Raw genomic sequence first — 18,287 nt, 5'->3', positions numbered from 1 at the left:
GCTTTCTGCCTCTTCGTCTCCGTGAACTTTTTTTCTGGAGCACATCTATAAACTTAAACAAAACTCAGCGAATACTATTCACCCAGGCATGAGCTATATATCTTTATAATCATTTAAGTGTGTACTTTTAAATGATCTAAGTCAAAACGAAAACAAATCATTTCTGTTTATGTAATCTGTATGAAAAGAGAGATATGTCAGTCGTTCTAATTACAGCTCATTATCTGCTAATGTGAACACGCCCACGGAGAGCACGCACTATTCAAACGCAAATGATCTGAGGCGATCCATGCAAACTTGTGAACGCCCACATCAACTCGATAAAAATCATCAAGTTTAGTCCGATTCATTTACTTGTGTCGTCTCGCGACGCTGTGAGGAATAATACTATTAATAATAATCCTGGAAAATTTACCTCAGAAGTGCTGGTTTAGTTTCACTTCGAGGAGCAACGGAGTGTGAATAGTAAGTTCTTTATTCTTAAGTGCTTTGTTCTAATCACAATGTGGAATAGTGTCTGTAAACCGCAAAAAGACTGTTTTACAGCTGTAGTAAACAACAGCGCGCATCTGTGCCGTTCATTCAATTGAAAATTCAATTGATAAAATGAATACTTTTTAAAAAGAAAGATTACACTTAAAATATTGTTAAAATTGTAATTGTTGATTTACATGTGAAAACTTTTTAATAAAATAGCAAAATTTTAAAAAAGCCCCCACGCATATTGCCTTTCCAAACAAAAAGTGTATAGCAAAATTTAAATCAATGCATTGTTTTATGTGAATGATTAGGCAGGATGATTTTCAGATCATTTTGAAGCAAAAACACCATTAGTCATTTTTATTTTTTGAATAACCATGCATAAACATTATTCTCTCAAAAATACAAACATGTACAAACATGTTGCTCACATATTATAGTAGCCGTGTTTGTGCTAAATAGAGTGTAATAACACCATTGCCATTAATATGTTTATAAGCAACTGTAAAAAGCACAAATGTCAGGGTATGTCAAAACATCTCAAGGACCACAAAAACACCAGAGGGTTAAAATGCTGTTTAAATACATGCATTTGTAGATGTGTACACACCTTGGGCTGAGATTTGCGAGGTCAGGCTTTGTAACAGTAGTATGCTGAAACTGGAGCTTTTTGTTGGTTTGGTGATCATTTTTCTGCACGTACGTTTTCTGCTTGGTTCCACCACTGAGATAATGTATCTGATCATCTTCATCATCATCATCATCATCATCATCATCATCATCTCCCTCGTCTTGATGCTCAGCTATTGATGGATAGCACTGGATCACATCTCCATTTCCCCTCCCCTCCATCTGTGATTGGACAGAAGAGATTGCGCTGAGGTCATGTGAGGCCAGATGAAAGTTGGATGACTAACCCTGGATGACTCAACGAGAAATAGAATGACTTTCCATTATTAACAATGAAACGAGTAGATGAAAGGACATCTAGTTAATGTGACAAAACTTGCTTAATCCTAAGAGAATTTCTTCTTAAGCAGTCATATGTGGCATTAAAATTATTTTTATGTAGGTCCCACATTTTCCTTGCCATCTTCTCCTTAATCACTGAACCAGTAAATAATTATCTAAATGCTCACTTTCAAAAGGCAAAGCAAGTTTATTTAGAAAGAACACATTCAAAAGGGGACATATTATGCCCTTTTACAGAGACTTGATTTGTTTTTGGGGTCAAATAGAATTGGCAATCATTCTTGTTTTTTCAAAAAATGACCGTTGTTGCAGAACCTTTCTTCCCAGTCTGTCAGTAACGCTCTGTTTAGTTCCTGTCTCTATGAAGCCCCTTCTTCCGAAAAGCACAGTATTCTCTGATTGGTTGGCTGGACCAGTGTGTTGTGATTGGTCAACTGCTTTGAGCACGTTTCTGAAATGTCACGCCCCTTACCACAACCGCAAGTTTCAACACACTACTAACTCAACTCAACTCAAATAGGCCTCGCCCATTTTTTGCATATGCTTTGGGTGGGAATTATTTAAATGAGGAATATTGTGACATGAACGTTCCAGGCAGAAAACTCTAGTGTTGGGTAAAGTTACTTTTAAAAGTAATGCATTACAATTTTGTGTTACTCCCTAAAAAATTAGTTACTTTTTATGGAAAGTAAAGCATTTTGTTACTTTTGCGTTACTTTTCTCACTTCGACTGAGCTTGCTCGTTTGTTTTTTAATAACAAAATAATAATAATACTATTTTTGACAAATGAAAAAGCCCTTTCAAACAGAGGTGGAAAGTAACTAATTACAATTTTTTTTCTACTTTCTTGAGCATAATTAAATTGTGGTACTTTTACTTTTACTTGAGTTGAATGAAAATAAAGTATTCAACTTCTCTACATTCATTTTTCACAAAGGTGCTGACGAACGGAGCAACAGTGCAAGCTGACATTTGACAGACACTTTTCAAACTTCTGTGATGGAGCCCTGTGCTTCAGCCAATCACAGACAGGTCTGATGCGCTTCAGCCAATAACAGACAGGTCTGACTCGAGTGCAAAACCAATCAAAACTTTCAGTTCAGCTGGGGGGTGGGGCGTTCAAACCGCGCTTTGACATTCAATCACTGGCGCTCGTGTTTTGAATCAGTATCGCTAACATTTCAATATTTCAGTGAATGTAAGTGAGCTATGCTCATATTCTGATTTTAAATTTTAATTATGGCAACTCCTGAAATGGGATGAAATGTCATCCCATTGATAATACCAGAGCACTGAGCAGTTGAAGTAAATAAAAAACTCAGCTCATAACATGGACGCAGTTATTGCATGGACGGAGCAAGAACAATTTAAGTGTCTTAAAAACATGGACACAGTTCAATTGAATGGTAAAGCTCGCCCTCTTTAACAATACAGTTAAACTAAATGTACAAAGCAAACTTTGTACAAAGCTGAAAAAACCTCAACAGCAGTGAAATAAGATTGCATGATTTATCTGTCAATCAGATGCATGTAAAAGTGTAGTTTGTTACTATAGTGGGCTCCCAGCACATTTTCGGTAGAACGAAAAAAAAAAAAAGAGAATTTAATTTAACATGTTAACCATACCCCACTTATTTTTAAAAACATTTTTTACAGGCACTTTTTTATTCATACTGTTGTAAATCTCTCTTTTTTTTTTATCAGACCTCTCACTTAACATTGCTTTCAATTATGAAATGATTCAAATGAAAACATTCAAATGATCTTACCTCGACTTACTTTTCAAAATTAGTAATAAAACATTCGCTCTTGACAACAGGGAAAGCTAATATGTTTGCTTAGCATACCGTCAAACACTACAATTTATGAGCTTAATATCATGTTTCGCTCCAAAATCACAATACATGTCAGTCGTGTTTTAAATTACTTCTGTGGTTTCATGTTGCTTCTTAACACAGAGTGAGAATATATTATTTTATTAAATTCTATCTATGATACAAGCTATGTTGATTAGCATTGCATTAAAGGGTTCACCCAAAAATGAAAATTAGTCCATGATTTAGTCACCCTCAAGTCCTCCTAGGTGTATATGACATTCATCTTTTAGACGAATACAATCAGTTATGTTAAAAAATGTCCTGGCTCTTCCAAGCTTTATAATGGGAGTGAATGGCTGGAAAAAATTTGAAGCCCAAAAAAGTGCATCCATCCATGATAAAAGTGCTCCACTTTTACTCCAGGGGGTTAATAAAGGCCTTCTGAAGTGAAGCCATGCATTTGTTTTTTAATATAACTCTGATTGTATTCGTCTGAAAGAAGAATGTCATATACACCTAGGAGGACTTGAGGGTGACTAAATCATGGACTAATTTTCATTTTTGGGTGGACTATACCTTTAATATTTGTGGAAAATATTAAAATATTCACTTTTGTAACATTATCAATGTCTTTACTGTTACCTTTACTTTTACTTATCCCAAACTTTTGAATTGTGGTGTATCAGTTTCCACAAAAAAATTGAGCAGTAAATATTTTTTTCAACATTGATAATAATATGAAATGTTTCTTGAGCATCAAATCAGCATATTCGAATGATTTCTATTATTATAAATATTGTAAATTATTATTATTATAAATTGGAATCATTATAAGCATAATGTAGTATCATTATTACCATTAAATATATCTTAAATTGATTATTGGCTACAGCTGATTCACAAAAAAGGTCAGCATTAACAGTCATATTTTATGATCACTGAATATAAATCGGCAAGATTATTAATTGATGAATAAAAAAACTGTAAGAAAATAAACGGATAAAAATTAAAGCCCAAAATAAATAAAAAAGAAACACATACACACACACACTCCTAAAACAAACTACACACTTTCCCTCAAGGACCAATTAGACAAAAGCTATGAAACAGCAGAAACACATCAAAGTGAATGTCCTTAGGTAAAACTCATGTAATGGTAGTGGTCTTATAACTTGAACTTTGACCTTGCTTGCTAGTAATAAACCGGGAAGACTTGACCTTAACGCATTTAGAACAGCTGGCCTTTGATAATATAATGATCTTGGAGTGATTATGTCACAGAACGTACCCTAAAGGCTTGATTGAATCTGCACAATAATAGTCATTGTAATGGGTTTTGCTGTGCTTTACACCTCACGGTTCTTACACGCATTGCCAATTACACAGTGAAACTGCAACGACGTTGGCTGGAAATAACAATCTCCATTTATAGAACACTTTAAATGTCAGTCCACTGAAAGGTGTCGGAAAAGTCAAGAGGTAAAACACAGCAAAGAGAAGGAATAAACGTGAGGGGTATTCCCCATCTATCTCTCTTTTAATCTTGCGCTCCCTCTCTTGTTCTATATATATCTGATTAATTACACTTTTCGTATAATAATTTGGTCATTTTCCCTGTTGAATAATTGAGGCTCCCTCACACTGTAATTGAAAGAGAGGCAGTTTCCTAAAGCAGTCAGTCATCCGGCACTTCAATAACCAACCCCCCCCCCCCCCCCCCCACCCCCTACCCCTCCCTCCTTTTACCCCTCCCTCGCCCCTAAACGCGCTGTTCCCCTTCCTCTAGCGCCGCTCCCTCCCTGATTACTGCTTCAGGCATGGAAGGACAGGGAATGGGGAAGATGATCATCATCAATTTTTCGTTCTCTCTCCCTGCTGTTTCAGAGCTGTAGTGTTTTTAGCTTCCCTCATTAGGCAAATGAGGCGGGAGGTAGATCATTGTTAGGGAAATGAGCCCCAAGCTATTATAGTCAACACAGCACTGTTAGTGGATAAGTGTGGAATGATTGACAGCTTAGGAGAAGACACACCTGTGTGTCCATGGACTTAGTGGACATCCTGGATTTGACCTGGAAAATGACACATATTTTCAAACCATTCAAAAGTTTGTGGTCAGTAAGATTTTTTTCTTAAGAAATGAATAGTGTATTCAGCAAGAATACATTAAATTGATCCAAAGTGACAATAAAGACATTTATAATGTTACAAAAGATTTCCATTTCAAGTAAAAGCTGTTCTTTTGAGCTTTCTGTTCACCAAAGAATCCTGAAAAAATATCAAGTTTCCCACTAAATAATAAGCAGCACAATTGTTTTTAACATTGATAATAATAAGAAATATAAATAACACTGAAGACTGGAGTAATGATGCTGAAAATTCAGCCTTGCCATTACAGGAATAAATAATTAAATGGATAAATATTTCACAATATTACTGTTTTTACTGTAATTTTGTATATAATTTCTTTAACTTACCCCATTAAAATCTTGAACTCACCCCAAACTTTTGCACGGTAGTGTACTTTCAAACACATATAAACAAGCAATCAATCAGTCTGTCTGTCTGTCTATAAATCTTGGGTCCGTGAAATCAAAAAAGGTGAGGATCAGGTCAGCCTTTAACTACTACAAAGATGAATTAAGGGTTTAGGCAACCGAAAAAAAAAAAAGAATGAATCAGTTAAAAAAAATTTTAGTATAACAGTGGTCATGTGATGTCTTACGTGGCTCTCTTGTCCCTCTCTCAGGTTATAGGTGAGGTCGTGCGTGATGTCCTGTACAAAACGATGGGAGTATTCAGGATACAGGTCAAGCACCTCATACAGACCCCTTAGATTGATGCACTGCAGGTCACAGTACGTCAGTGCCTTCACGTCAGCGTTTGTCTTTATGACGCGGTCATCAACTGACATGTTGGCACCAATCAAGTCGCCTTTACCTGGACGTGTCACACAGGAGCACATGAACAAAGAGGAGGATGCAAAAACACGTGAATATTTTGTCAGGAGGAATTACAGGAGTGTTCAGTCAGTGTGTCAATATGTAGGCTAAAGTGGCAAGCTAATCCAGCATGGGTTCTATGAGGAATGTATTTAATAGAACAAAAACATAAAATTGTCTTCAAGTATTGTGTTAACCAGAGACTGTATTTTACACATAAATCGAAAACCACAATTCTTAAAACCCATTAGAAACTACCAAGGGAAATCGTGGCTCTAAAATGCTAATTTGTTGAGCACTTTAGCACTGTGGGACGACAAACAGCTCTATTAGCAGCACGGAAACATACTGTATAAAAAGCACACACACGCATGTAAACACACAAAAACAAAAAACAGAACCTTCTTGAGAACTCAATGTCAGAGAGACCTTCCTTTGTCAGCAGGGTGGAGAGAGAGAGTGTGAGGTAAAGATGAGAAAGATAGTATGTGTTCCTTTCCTGTCAGAACTCATAAGGTGATATTAACACACACACACACACACACACACACACACACACACACACACACACACACACACACACACACACAGGCAGGACCTAACAGGATGATGAGGATTTTATTTTTTCACACATTAGTTCCACTGTCCTATGAGCCTGCTGTGTGTGTGAAGCCTCACAGAGAGAGAGACCAATCACAGAGAGCAGTTTTTGTTGGCGACTGTAGGAACACATGGGCAGGGCCGCATTAACAATAGGGCTAGGCGGGGCTGAAGCCACAGGGCCCGAGCTATAGGAGGGGGCCCATGATTGGCTGTGGAGTAGATTGACTGGCCATCGGGAGCACCAAAACTTTTTCCAGTGGGTCGATCGCCAATACCCCATCATGCCCCTGCATATTAAGCGCTGTTATTTAGTGGAGCACCTAGGAAACAAAGACCAAAAGCCAAGTGATGAAACACAGTAGGATTTTTTCATAGGCTTTTGGATTATTACAAAAAAAACAAGCTCTGTGATCAACAAAAGTTTATGATACTTAATTTTGAAGCCTAAATGCAGTCGCCAGAAGTAAAAAGCTAAAGGTAGGCTATAAACGAACTACACCACGGTCCCACAAATTCAACATTACCATCACTAAGCTTCCGACAACTTTCAGTTTTTATCTAAAAACATTTTCCCAGAAAGTTTGAGTTAGAATAGTTTATAAGAGCACGATTATAAGCATAACGAGGCTGTAAAAGCGAACTGAGTTTATCTGTTCAGCGTGATAATGTTTAATGTCCCAGACAGTCTCTGTAGTCCCATTTAGCCTTTTTCAAGACAGCTTAAAAAAAATATTTTATCTCGTAGAATAAAACGTGAACGTATCTTGATCTTGGTTACCATTTAACCAAAAACCTATTAAAAAACCCACTGACTTCGGGACAATGGAACCGTAAGTGCTAAAATACTAACTAGTTTTTGCGTTTTGGCCAAAAAATTTACGTCATACCTGCAACACTCTACACACACAGAGCCACCACTATAAAAAAAATATCATGCAATTACTAAAGCTGTAGAAATATGACATTATGGTATTTATTGTTAATATTACTATTATTAGCCTTACATTAAATATTGGGTAATATAAGGGCAAAAAAGGTAACTTTTATAGAGGTTGATTTATAGTGTTTAAGATGTTTTTCATTACAAATACCATAGTTTATTATTAGCAATATTATTATTGTTGTTGTTGTTGTTATATTAAAACCATAAAACCATGGCAATGAGGAGCTTTTCTTTTTTGCCTGTGTCTTGATCTTACAGTGAAACTCTGGATTCCAAGCAATAACTACGGTAACTTTTCATTAGGGCAACAAAGGAGAATTTAAGAGCTTTTTAGCCTGGATGAATTAAGAAAAAGCTATAACGTTTTCTTCTGTGTAGATACAGTATGTTCAGTTCTAATAAACTTTAACTTTAAAATATGAATTAAATAATTAAGAGCCTTGCACTATAATGCAATATTAAAATTGTTAAACATGTTTGCAGTATATTCAAAAATATTTCTAATTATTTGTTTCTGTTCTTTATTTATTCATTCATTTATTTGTTTATTCCAATTTAAAGGACTTAGCAAAACATTAATGGGGAAACTTTTGGGTTGGATGGGCTGAATTTGAGCCCCAGTCCAGCCCTGATGAATCTCGTCTTCTAGGGTCAGAAAGAAGACATTCTAATGATAAACCTAATTAAAGTAAACTCCTCAAGGCAAGGCAGTCATATGCGCAAAAGTTGTTGCTGTTTCTAGAAACCTGTTTGCTTTGACATCATATTTGGTTTTAATTCATGTATGCTTTTAATGTTGTAGCCTGGAATATTTTCACATTTTATATAGAGATACAATACATTGTATCTCTGTGTTAATGATATAACCTTTCAACTAATTATTTCTGCGGTAGAAAACGTTGTGGCACCAAGATAGGCTACTATGAAGGGGGCCCTTGGGTTGGCTATAGCCCCAGGGCCCTATGTGTTCTTAATGCGGGCCTGCACATGGGCTCTAAAGTCTTCACTTAATGAGAGGCAGTAATTTTTCCCTTCATGCTAAACTACACTGAACATTTTGAGCTTCGCTGTGTAATTGGTGGGTTTGTGTAAACTGACCGAGGATGGCTAACACCATGCTGTCCTTTAGCACCTCCATGGAGCCAGAGCAGACAAAGAAAAGGGCCTGTAGAGCATCTCCCTGCCGAAGAAGATACTCGCCCGGTGCGCAAAACGTCGTCTTTATGTGCAAGGAGAGAGAGCGGAGACACCCACGACTCAGAGAGGAGAAGACGGAAAGCTCTAGGATCTCTTTGTTCAGATGCATTGCGATGTCCGAACGCAACTCATCTGGAAAGTCTCTCAAGAGCTGGGGAGTGTATTGGAAGAAGAGAAAAAAAGAGAAAGGGATAAGAAACCGAACAAGCAAAAAAGAATAAAGAAAGAGAATAAAAAGAGAAAAAGAAAAGGAAAAAAGGAAAGGAAAATAAAAAAAGAAAGGTGTGGTTAACAGTTAATTACATTGTAAGTTAAATAGATATTGTGTTTTTTTATGTGAACTTGCGCAACAGCACATTACATGAATTAAACTGCCATTAAAATCATTAAGCTTTCCGCCTTCACAAGTTTCCACCCTGAAAGTATTCCGGCCATGCCTCATTCCTGCCCTCTGCCACCCTTCATCTGCTCTGCTCATCCATCCATATATGCAACCATCCTTCAGCCTGACTGAATGGCATCTGTCACTCTCCCCTTCTCTCACAGCACACACATCCCTCTTTTTCTCTCGCTCTCTGTCTCCTGCTCTCCGGCCATCAGCCTCACCATCTATTATTCATAAATCTGTGATTTAGCAAGGTGTTTGGATTTCATCTCATTTTTCCCACTTTCTCTCTGGACTCTGGAATAAAGTCCCGGGCTCAAGGACAGAGCGCATGCAGTTGTCCCCTCCTCAAGTGTTCAACTGTCTATCTAAATTATACTTGCCTTAGCTGTTCCTTTGCTCTTGGCTTTAGTATGTTACTTCATTAGTAGTACATCACTTACAGTACACCATAGTATACAAATTTAGGTTTGGACGTGATGCCATGGTTTTCTTTCATGGTAGTGTACTATGTAAATACAATGGTATGTGAATATGGTAATTAGAGATTGGTCATTATTGTTTTTTATGAAATACTGATAGAGAGTAAATATTATATAATATTAATAATGAACAAAAATAAAAACTAAAATACGAAAGATTTATTTTTATCATCATCATCATCTTTATTTCAGGCTACACGTTTTTCATGATGTAATTAATTCATTTAATTTATAAGTTAAATAGGTCACACTTTATTTTACAGTGTCATTGTTACAGTGTAATTATATATTTAAGTACGGAGTAATATTAATTAAGTGCATGTACTTACTATGGAGTTAGGGTAGGATTAGGGTTTGGTTGAGGGTTAGTTGCATGTAATTATGCATAATTCACTGTTAATACTATTGTAAGTACATGTAACATATGTAACAAGGACACTGTAAAATAAAGTGTTACCATTAAATAATTATCCAAACAATACAATAATCAAATTATGGCATTTATTGGTAACCTAATATTTAAGAACTGATAACCAAATACTGTTTGAATACTGGTCAATCGGACCTGTATTATATTGGTCTATCAGATTATTGTCATCATCATCATCTTTACTTCAGGCAAACTGTTAAGCTACACATTTCTATCTAGATAATGAATATCTGTTATTTTAAAAGTTTATCTATACAATACGTTAAACCAAAGATGCCATTTATGTTAAAGACCAGATAACCAATTAACGTGTGAATATTGGTAAAAAAAAAAAAGATTGGTCAAACTGTTTAGTCTATCAGATCATTTATAATTTTTTAGCAGGCAGAAAGTGATTTCATGATGTGAAAACAATAGATTAATAATAAAGAGTTAATAAAATCCTGAAGAGGAGACTTTAAAAGTTTAATGTTCTGTACCAGTGTTACACTGGATGAAACACTGAAGTGCAGTAGGGAAGCACATTGTATTCTTGTAAAGTTGGCTCGTCTTGCACAGCCCAGCTGCAAGGAATTCCGCATCATCAAATGATTCAGTTGTGCTGTGTAATACGCTCTGAAGCGTGGGGCTTACCTCGTTGGAGTCGATGCCGTTGTTGACAGACCAGGTGGTCTGGAAGTACTCCAGCATTCGCTGTTTGAGGCTCTGGGGAAGGTGGTGCACACGGATGAAGTCCTTCAGGTCTTTAGTGCGCGTGTGGTAAGAGGACCAGCGCGAGTACATGCGTTGGATTATGGCCGTCACGTTACCGAAGACCAGAGCATGCATCAATGCTGCCAAAAACACAATGACACACATATGCATGAATGTACACAAAACTTGAATGTAGGGCTGTCATGATTCCTAGGTTAAATTAGAGTAACCTTTTTTTAAAATAAAATCCTCGATTGCAATTTGTCGAGTAATACCAAGTAAATTTCAAGTAAATACTGGAAGTGGCACGTTCCACGGACGAGAATCCATGACCCACATTATTAGACCGTTTTCTAAGGCTGCACGATGTATTAAAACCATTTAAAAACCATACTATAGAATAGTGCTATTGTGAATTCACAAAGGCTGCGATTCGGTTAAGTAAACATATGTGCTGAAGATTTAAAGGGATAGTTCACCCAAAAATGAAAATTCTGTCAGTAATTACTCACCCTCATGTTGTTCCAACCCCGTAAGACTTTCGTTCATCTTTGGAATACAAATTAAGATATTTTGATTAAATCTGAGAGCTGTCTCACTACTCCATAGGCTTCTATGTTATTTGAATTACAAATTACGAAGTGAACATTTGAACGTAATGTTGTTTGGCCGATATTAAACAAGGATTTGATCAAGTTGTATGCGTAACAACAACAATCATCAGACCGTTGCCACCCTCTGCAGGCATTGTTACAATACACAATGTACATAGTATTATTGTGTAGAATTGTGTAGAATATTATTGTGCACTTCTCAAAGTCCGGACTCCGGTCCGGATCCGGACCCGGAGGGAATTCAATCCGGACCCGCCTCCATTTCGTATTTCAACAGCAGTAATTGCGTGTAAGGGATTAAAAGTCTGGATTTCCTACTTTGATAAACGCATGTCAAAATCATTTGTTTAGTGTTTTATGTCTTTTTGGAGATGGTCCGAAATTAAAGCGAAGGCGAGATATTTAAGGTTTTCCTCCGTGATTCAGTTGCCATGACATCCAGTGAGCGTATACTATTGACGTAATCGGGCGCGAGCCGCGCAACGCGACACTTCACCGCAATAAGCATTTGAATGGGTGTGGAGGATGTCATTGTCCAGGAAAAGTAAAGTTGACGAAGAAAATACAGTTTTCAAAGATGATTGGACAGAGAGGTATGCGTTCATTTTGCCCCAATCCAGCACGGAGCCATTCTGTTTGATTTGTAACGAGACAGTTTGGAGTTGTGAAGAGTGGAAATGATAAAACGGCATTATGAAACAAAAAACGGTCATTTTGAACGGCAATATCCACAAAATACAGAGGTACGGATGGCAAAACTATGACAGCTAAAGTCTTAATATGAATCATCAAATAAGTTGCTTGTGAGACAGTGGCAGCTGGTGAAAAATATCTTAGGTGGGGCTGTGTCATATTCAGTCAGTTTCAATAGTCTGTTAATGGGAGTCTTTTAGCGTAACGTTAGTGGCTCCGAGGTTGTGGAATGTTCTTCCTCAAGACATCCGTCAAACATCCACCCTTCTCTCCTTCAAAAACACATTTTTTTTTATCTGAATATTACTCTTCAGCTCACATTCTGTAAATTCTACATTGTTATTGATATGCTATTTGTTTGAATCCCTCTTTGTTTGTGTCTTTAACCTAACTTTGTAAGTGACCTCTGAATATTAGGCCTACTTTCTGCCCTTGGTAAGTTATGTGTATTGTGCTTTGATGTTGATGTTTATTTTGTTCTATTCCTTAACCCAGTCCCAGTGGTTCTCAAACTTTTTAGAGATGTACCCCATGAGGCTTTTAACATCCTTCTGCGTACCCCCACTCTTCATTCACACCTCTTTAAGTAAGGGACAATATTTGCCCCCTTAAATCGAATTTTCCAGTGCATTTTTACCTTTACAAATACCTTTATAAAATAAATAATGCTTTAAATTACCTTATTTTTTCATAAAATGAATGTTGATTTGTTATACATGTTTATTAAAAACAAGTTTTGTAATTACCAATAGTTCCGGACCTTTGTCATTGATGAAAATTCAGATTTGGACCTTTGAATGTAGACTTTGAGAACCCCTGGTGTAGATTATGTATATTATGTATTTTAACAGTGTTGTTCTATAAAATCATATGATTACTTGCTTTAGATATTTTGTTTGAACCAAATATTTTTACCTCATTATATTTCTCTCATGACAACTCTCGAATGATTGACATGATAATGGATATGGCATTGTTAATGTATTTGGTCTTGGCAAAATATATCTGCTACGCTGCTGCTGCTGCAGAGCAAGTACTGAGACTTGCTACTGCCAATACATTCACAGACATTTCTGTGAGCATGTAAGACATGCTATGTGTGCCTGGGCTACCACATTGAATGGCATAGCTATAGAAATGCACAATACATGTTATCATTAAAAACAGATTTACGTTGCAAGCTGATAGAGATAAAAACCCAGTAACCACCTGAGCAAGTATCATAATTAAATCATTTGGTGTATCATTGACATAACAGCTTTTCACTCATCGATAAGAGTATAAGATTGAGATGCTAAAGACAGAGCGTGGTTTGATGCTGTGTGCAGCTGAAATCAACTGCACACATTAAGCATAGAAAAAGAAAACATTGCCCTTGGAAATAAATGAACGCGTCATTAGAGTATGCAGCTAAACGTGGTAACTCCGTTGAAAGCGCGAATGCTTGTTTCACTTGAACCTTTTCTTATATATGTAGCTTAGACAGCATATCCTCAAAGCAATTAAAAACAACAGACCGCTTGCTGCGGCATAAACACAATTGCGTAAACGCTGCAGCTTATATGCTTAGTAAATCACTCCACAAGACTTTTAACATAACGCTTAGATTAAACTGTTATGATCACTCATTTAGAAATTAACTAGCAAACCACGCAATATAAACAAAGATATGGAGTAAAAGAGTGTTCACTTATCTTAGATGTTGATTTCAGATGCTTTCTGAGAGCACAGTGCAGATTATGAACAGCAACACTACCAGTATTTGAATGTTGAGCCGCTGCTCATTGGCCGCTGATGCAACAGCAACCAATAAGCTAAGCTATGTAGATAACAAAGCGATCACTACCAAATGAGTTATCTTATCAGCCTGCGCCATCAAGAGTTTCATGCCAGAAGTTGGTATATGTATTTTAAGTCATTTTAAAGGCTTTGGTCTTTTTGCTTAGGTCTATTTTTATTACCACCAAAAATATCAGATTAATCGTCAAAACAATCGACCGATTACTTGATTACCAAAATAATCGTTAGTTACAGCCCTACATGACCTAAGAAGTCATGGTGTTTTCTGTTAAAATTTGAAATTTTTTTTAATCATGCAGCTTGCAAACAATAATTAATGTCCATTGTTCATGATAAATAAAATAAAATAAAATAAATCAAGCTTGATTTAAAAAACAAATAAAGGTTTATAAAATGTATAAAATAAATTTTGTTATTGAATTCTGTAGATGACAAAGTGATCAGCATGGATCCTTTCCATTTCTGTAAAAATCCAACCTATTTATTTATTTTAGAGGCTCTTGTCTCTCTAAGATCTCTGGTAATACACAGGTGGTGACTGAATGTGTACATACATGTTTGGGTGTGTAATTGGGTATTATTGTATTGGGAAGGGAGCAGAACTGCCCGATGGCAAATGGTGACATTTCACAAAATAAAGGCCATGAATTTTGAATGCGAACAGCTGGCGTGACCTCATATCATCCTATTTAATAACAGACAAACATACAGTGTGTAAACGCATGTGGTTATGCAGACATTGATGTTGTTGTTTGTTGTGTATTATTGTATGTTTTTAATTGACATTTTTATTTACTTTTTGTAAATATACACTTTTATACAAATCTTTTTATATACACTTTATTTTATATACACTTTAATACTTAATATCTACAACCTTTTTCAATATTTCTCTATTGTCTTGCACAAACATGTATTCAAACTCATTTTTAGTTTCTAAATAAGCAGCAGACATACAGCCTCCACTTTTTGGATCCTAATGATAATCCAAATTTGTTCTACCTCCAAATATATTTAAAAATATCTCCTAAACTTCAACCTTTCTGCAAAGACACACACACACCTCCGATAAGCATGGTGCAGATGGAGAAGATCTTCTCTGCGTCTGTGTTGGCAGAGACGTTTCCAAAGCCCACGCTGGTCAGGCTGCTGAGGGTGAAGTACAGCGCTGCAATGTAGATGCTCCGCAAAGACGGTCCACTGCTCAGCGTTTTGTTGACCGCTCCCATGTCCTCCTCGTATGGAGACTCCAACCGCTTCCCGAGCTCATGAAGCCAACCTGAAGAGAGCGAGACAAAGAAGAAAGCGTTAGATATAATTAAAAAACTCACACTAAAATGTGTTTGTGTATCAGTTTCATATGTGTCCATATGGTGGAAAAGTAGCTCACACTGCAATGACACATAAGCTAAAGGAAATGGTTTATCTAAAAAAATAAATTTCTGTCATTATTTACCCGTATGACTTTCTTTTTTGCGTGGAACACAAAAATAGCTATTTTGTTTTGCATACAACGAATAGCATACCCGTTTCAGGGCAAGACCCATTAAAGTAGTCCATACAATGTGTGTGGTATTTTATAAGACATGATAGCTTTGTATAAGGACCTCTGTGATAGGAACAGAGAGAATTTATTATATATATATATTAATTTTTTTAAATACAACCTCTTTCTGCAAATTTCATTGGCAGCAATGCCAAGTTTTGGGGCAATTCTTAATTATTAATCTAATTTTTGTAACGTTAAATGTAACGTTTTACATGCACTACCATTCTAAAGTGTTTAGGGTCAGTATGATTTTTTTGTTGTTGAAAGAATTAATACTTTTATACAGCAAGGATGAGTTAAATTGATCAGAAACAAAACTTAAGACATTTATAATGTTACAAAAAATTTGTATTTCAAATAAATGCTGTTCTTTTAAAATTGAAAGAAACATATTAAGCAGCACAACTGTTTTCAACATTGTGTCATAATCTGTGTTCTTTGTATGTTTGGTTGGGTTTTTACAAGTTTAGTTAAGCTTCAAGTGTTTTCAGTTAATTTCCTTGGTTACACATTGTTTGATTATCGTTTAAACCTGTGACTCAATTTGTTGATTGGTTTGTCTGTGTATTTAAGCTCTGTGTTTCTTTCTGTTCCTGGTCACTTCCCGTAGTGTTTAACCCGGTTGTTCAGTTCTGTTTTTATGAGTGTTTCATTTTGAGTTCTTTGTTAATAAAATACTATACTGCTGCACTTAGATTCTTTACCTCAGGGGTTTTCAAACTGTGGGTCGCAGAGGGGGAAAAGGTAGTTTGTGCAAAGTCACTTGGCAGCAGCGAAATTTACATTTCAGTGAATGACACACACACATACAGTTTAGTATAGGGCTACACTATATACCAATATTAAACAGAAATCGTGATGTTGCCAGAGCTATTTTCGAATCACAAAGGTTGCGATTTAACTACATATACGCTTCAAGAAAAGTGCAAAATAGTGTTTTCAGGGTCTCAGAGTGACTTGGTTCATTAATAAGCGGCTCTTTAATTGTTAAGGGGCTTATTAATTGTCCACAAAACTGCATTAACACATGTACAGTTGTACACTGTAGTGTTTCCAGACTTTTGACAGGTACTGTACAATGTAAACACCATGAATAACATTCATTCTACACCATAGTATTTCAATTTGATACATCATTTTAACATGGTAATATCACATTTGTAAATTTTTGTAAGGCAGACTTACGTACATGAACTGGTTACATGAAAAGCAGAAGGAACATCTTGCGACCCCCAAACAGTTCTCCACTAACAGTAGTTGTTTGGAATTCACACCAAGTCAATTCATCAAACAGAGTTTGCCTTCTTTATGAAACAATCCTTGTGTTTGCTGATAAGGAGCGACCCATCAGTTCTCACATACCACACTATCTAAATCCGGGTACCAGAGAGGAGATTCCAGCCCAGCGTTGCTATAGTAACAGCCCATCAGAGCAGGCCGGGGGTCAGTGGTTGGATGCCGAGGGGAAGCTGCAACTTCCCATCAATACTGATAGGGGACCGGGCGGTGAACTCTGGTACTTTTACAGCGATCCGTCATTACAGACCATAGAGAAGCACACTGGGCCTAATTACAGCCCCTCCTGCAGTCAAGATGGAGAGAGGCCCGCGGCACGACGTCTGGGTGACTGGTTTGTTTGCCGTTCGCTCACTCTTTCACTCACTTGGCTGCTTGCTGTCCCTGGTGCATTCTTCCTATCTTCCTCCTCCACTATAACTGTCCATAACACCAGCTAACAGTGTCAGGCTTATCGCGCTTCTTCTGTAACTATAAATTCTGCTTTCCATTCTCATTTGATGTCTTCATCGCTCTCTCTCTGTCTTGCTCCGAACGCATCAGATTAAATCCATTCATATTATGTCCATATTGCAGCTTTAACAAATCCATTACAAACTGAAATGAAACTGGAGAGCCAGACTGCGTTGAATCAATTAACACACTGTTGCATGATTGCTTCGGTTCAATAATTAAAAACTTAAAGAGATAGTTAATCTCAAAATGAAAAGTCTGTCATCATTTACTCACCCTCATGTTGTTTAAAACTTATTTGAAATCTTTCTTATGTTTAAAGCAAAAGTTTTTTGTCTATATAATGAAAGTCAGTGGAGAATAATGTTGTTTTGGACCCTTTTGACTTTTATTGTATGGACAAAAACATGTATCGCTTCATTTGTACATTGCGGCCGTTCAGAAGTGTTTGGTGAGTGGTGCTAAAAGGTCAATGCTCTGTTGCATTTGAAAATAACGTACCAACTTGACTAAACACTACATTGAACCCAACCAAAGCAAAAGCAAACATGAGATAAAAAGGCATCCACTGAAGCAACCATGCCATTTTAGCTTGCTTCTACAAGTATATTTTAACTCTTTATTTAGTGCCATGACTAGTGTTTAATGGGACTTGTACCCGAGCACTCTTCCTCGCAAGTGCATAGCTGTACGATGTGAGCTACTGAGCAAGTTTACTGCTTCAGAAAAGCCATACATATGGAGCTGATCATGTGATGCAAATAGGGCTGGGCGGTCTTACGGTATATATTGTGACCAAAATATAAAATGTCTATTGTTGGAGATTTTACTATATAGTTTTTTTGTGGTGCGTAAATATATTCACGTAGCACAGTACTGAGTGATAAAGAAACATGCATTAATGAGAAAATAGAGAGTGGGACATGCTTGATGTTGAGTG

General features: G+C 36.6%; 2 protein-coding genes across 4 annotated transcripts in view; one reads left to right on the top strand and one right to left on the bottom strand.

Annotated features, from left to right (window-relative positions):
* satb1a (SATB homeobox 1a) overlaps positions 1–18,287 on the top strand; it is a 237,216-nt gene that overhangs the window by 162,431 nt on the left and 56,498 nt on the right. The gene's annotated exons all lie outside the window — the stretch shown is intronic.
* Positions 1–18,287, bottom strand: part of kcnh8 (potassium voltage-gated channel, subfamily H (eag-related), member 8) — a 74,517-nt gene that overhangs the window by 14,753 nt on the left and 41,477 nt on the right. For all 3 annotated transcript variants that reach the window (XM_079878491.1, XM_079878492.1, XM_079878490.1), the window contains 5 exons: positions 15,113–15,328; positions 10,883–11,082; positions 8,854–9,103; positions 5,993–6,207; positions 1,091–1,332 (listed from right to left, as the gene is read on the bottom strand). In XM_079878491.1, the coding sequence (XP_079734617.1) occupies positions 1,091–1,332; positions 5,993–6,207; positions 8,854–9,103; positions 10,883–11,082; positions 15,113–15,328 (1,123 nt within the window). The remainder of the gene's footprint in view (positions 1–1,090; positions 1,333–5,992; positions 6,208–8,853; positions 9,104–10,882; positions 11,083–15,112; positions 15,329–18,287) is intronic.

This window comes from Squalius cephalus (genome assembly GCF_949319135.1).
Source record: "Squalius cephalus genome assembly, chromosome: 8".
Classification (NCBI taxonomy): domain Eukaryota; kingdom Metazoa; phylum Chordata; class Actinopteri; order Cypriniformes; family Leuciscidae; genus Squalius; species Squalius cephalus.
The sequence above is the reverse complement of the archived record's forward strand: the minus strand, read 5'-3'. Positions and strand labels throughout refer to the sequence as shown.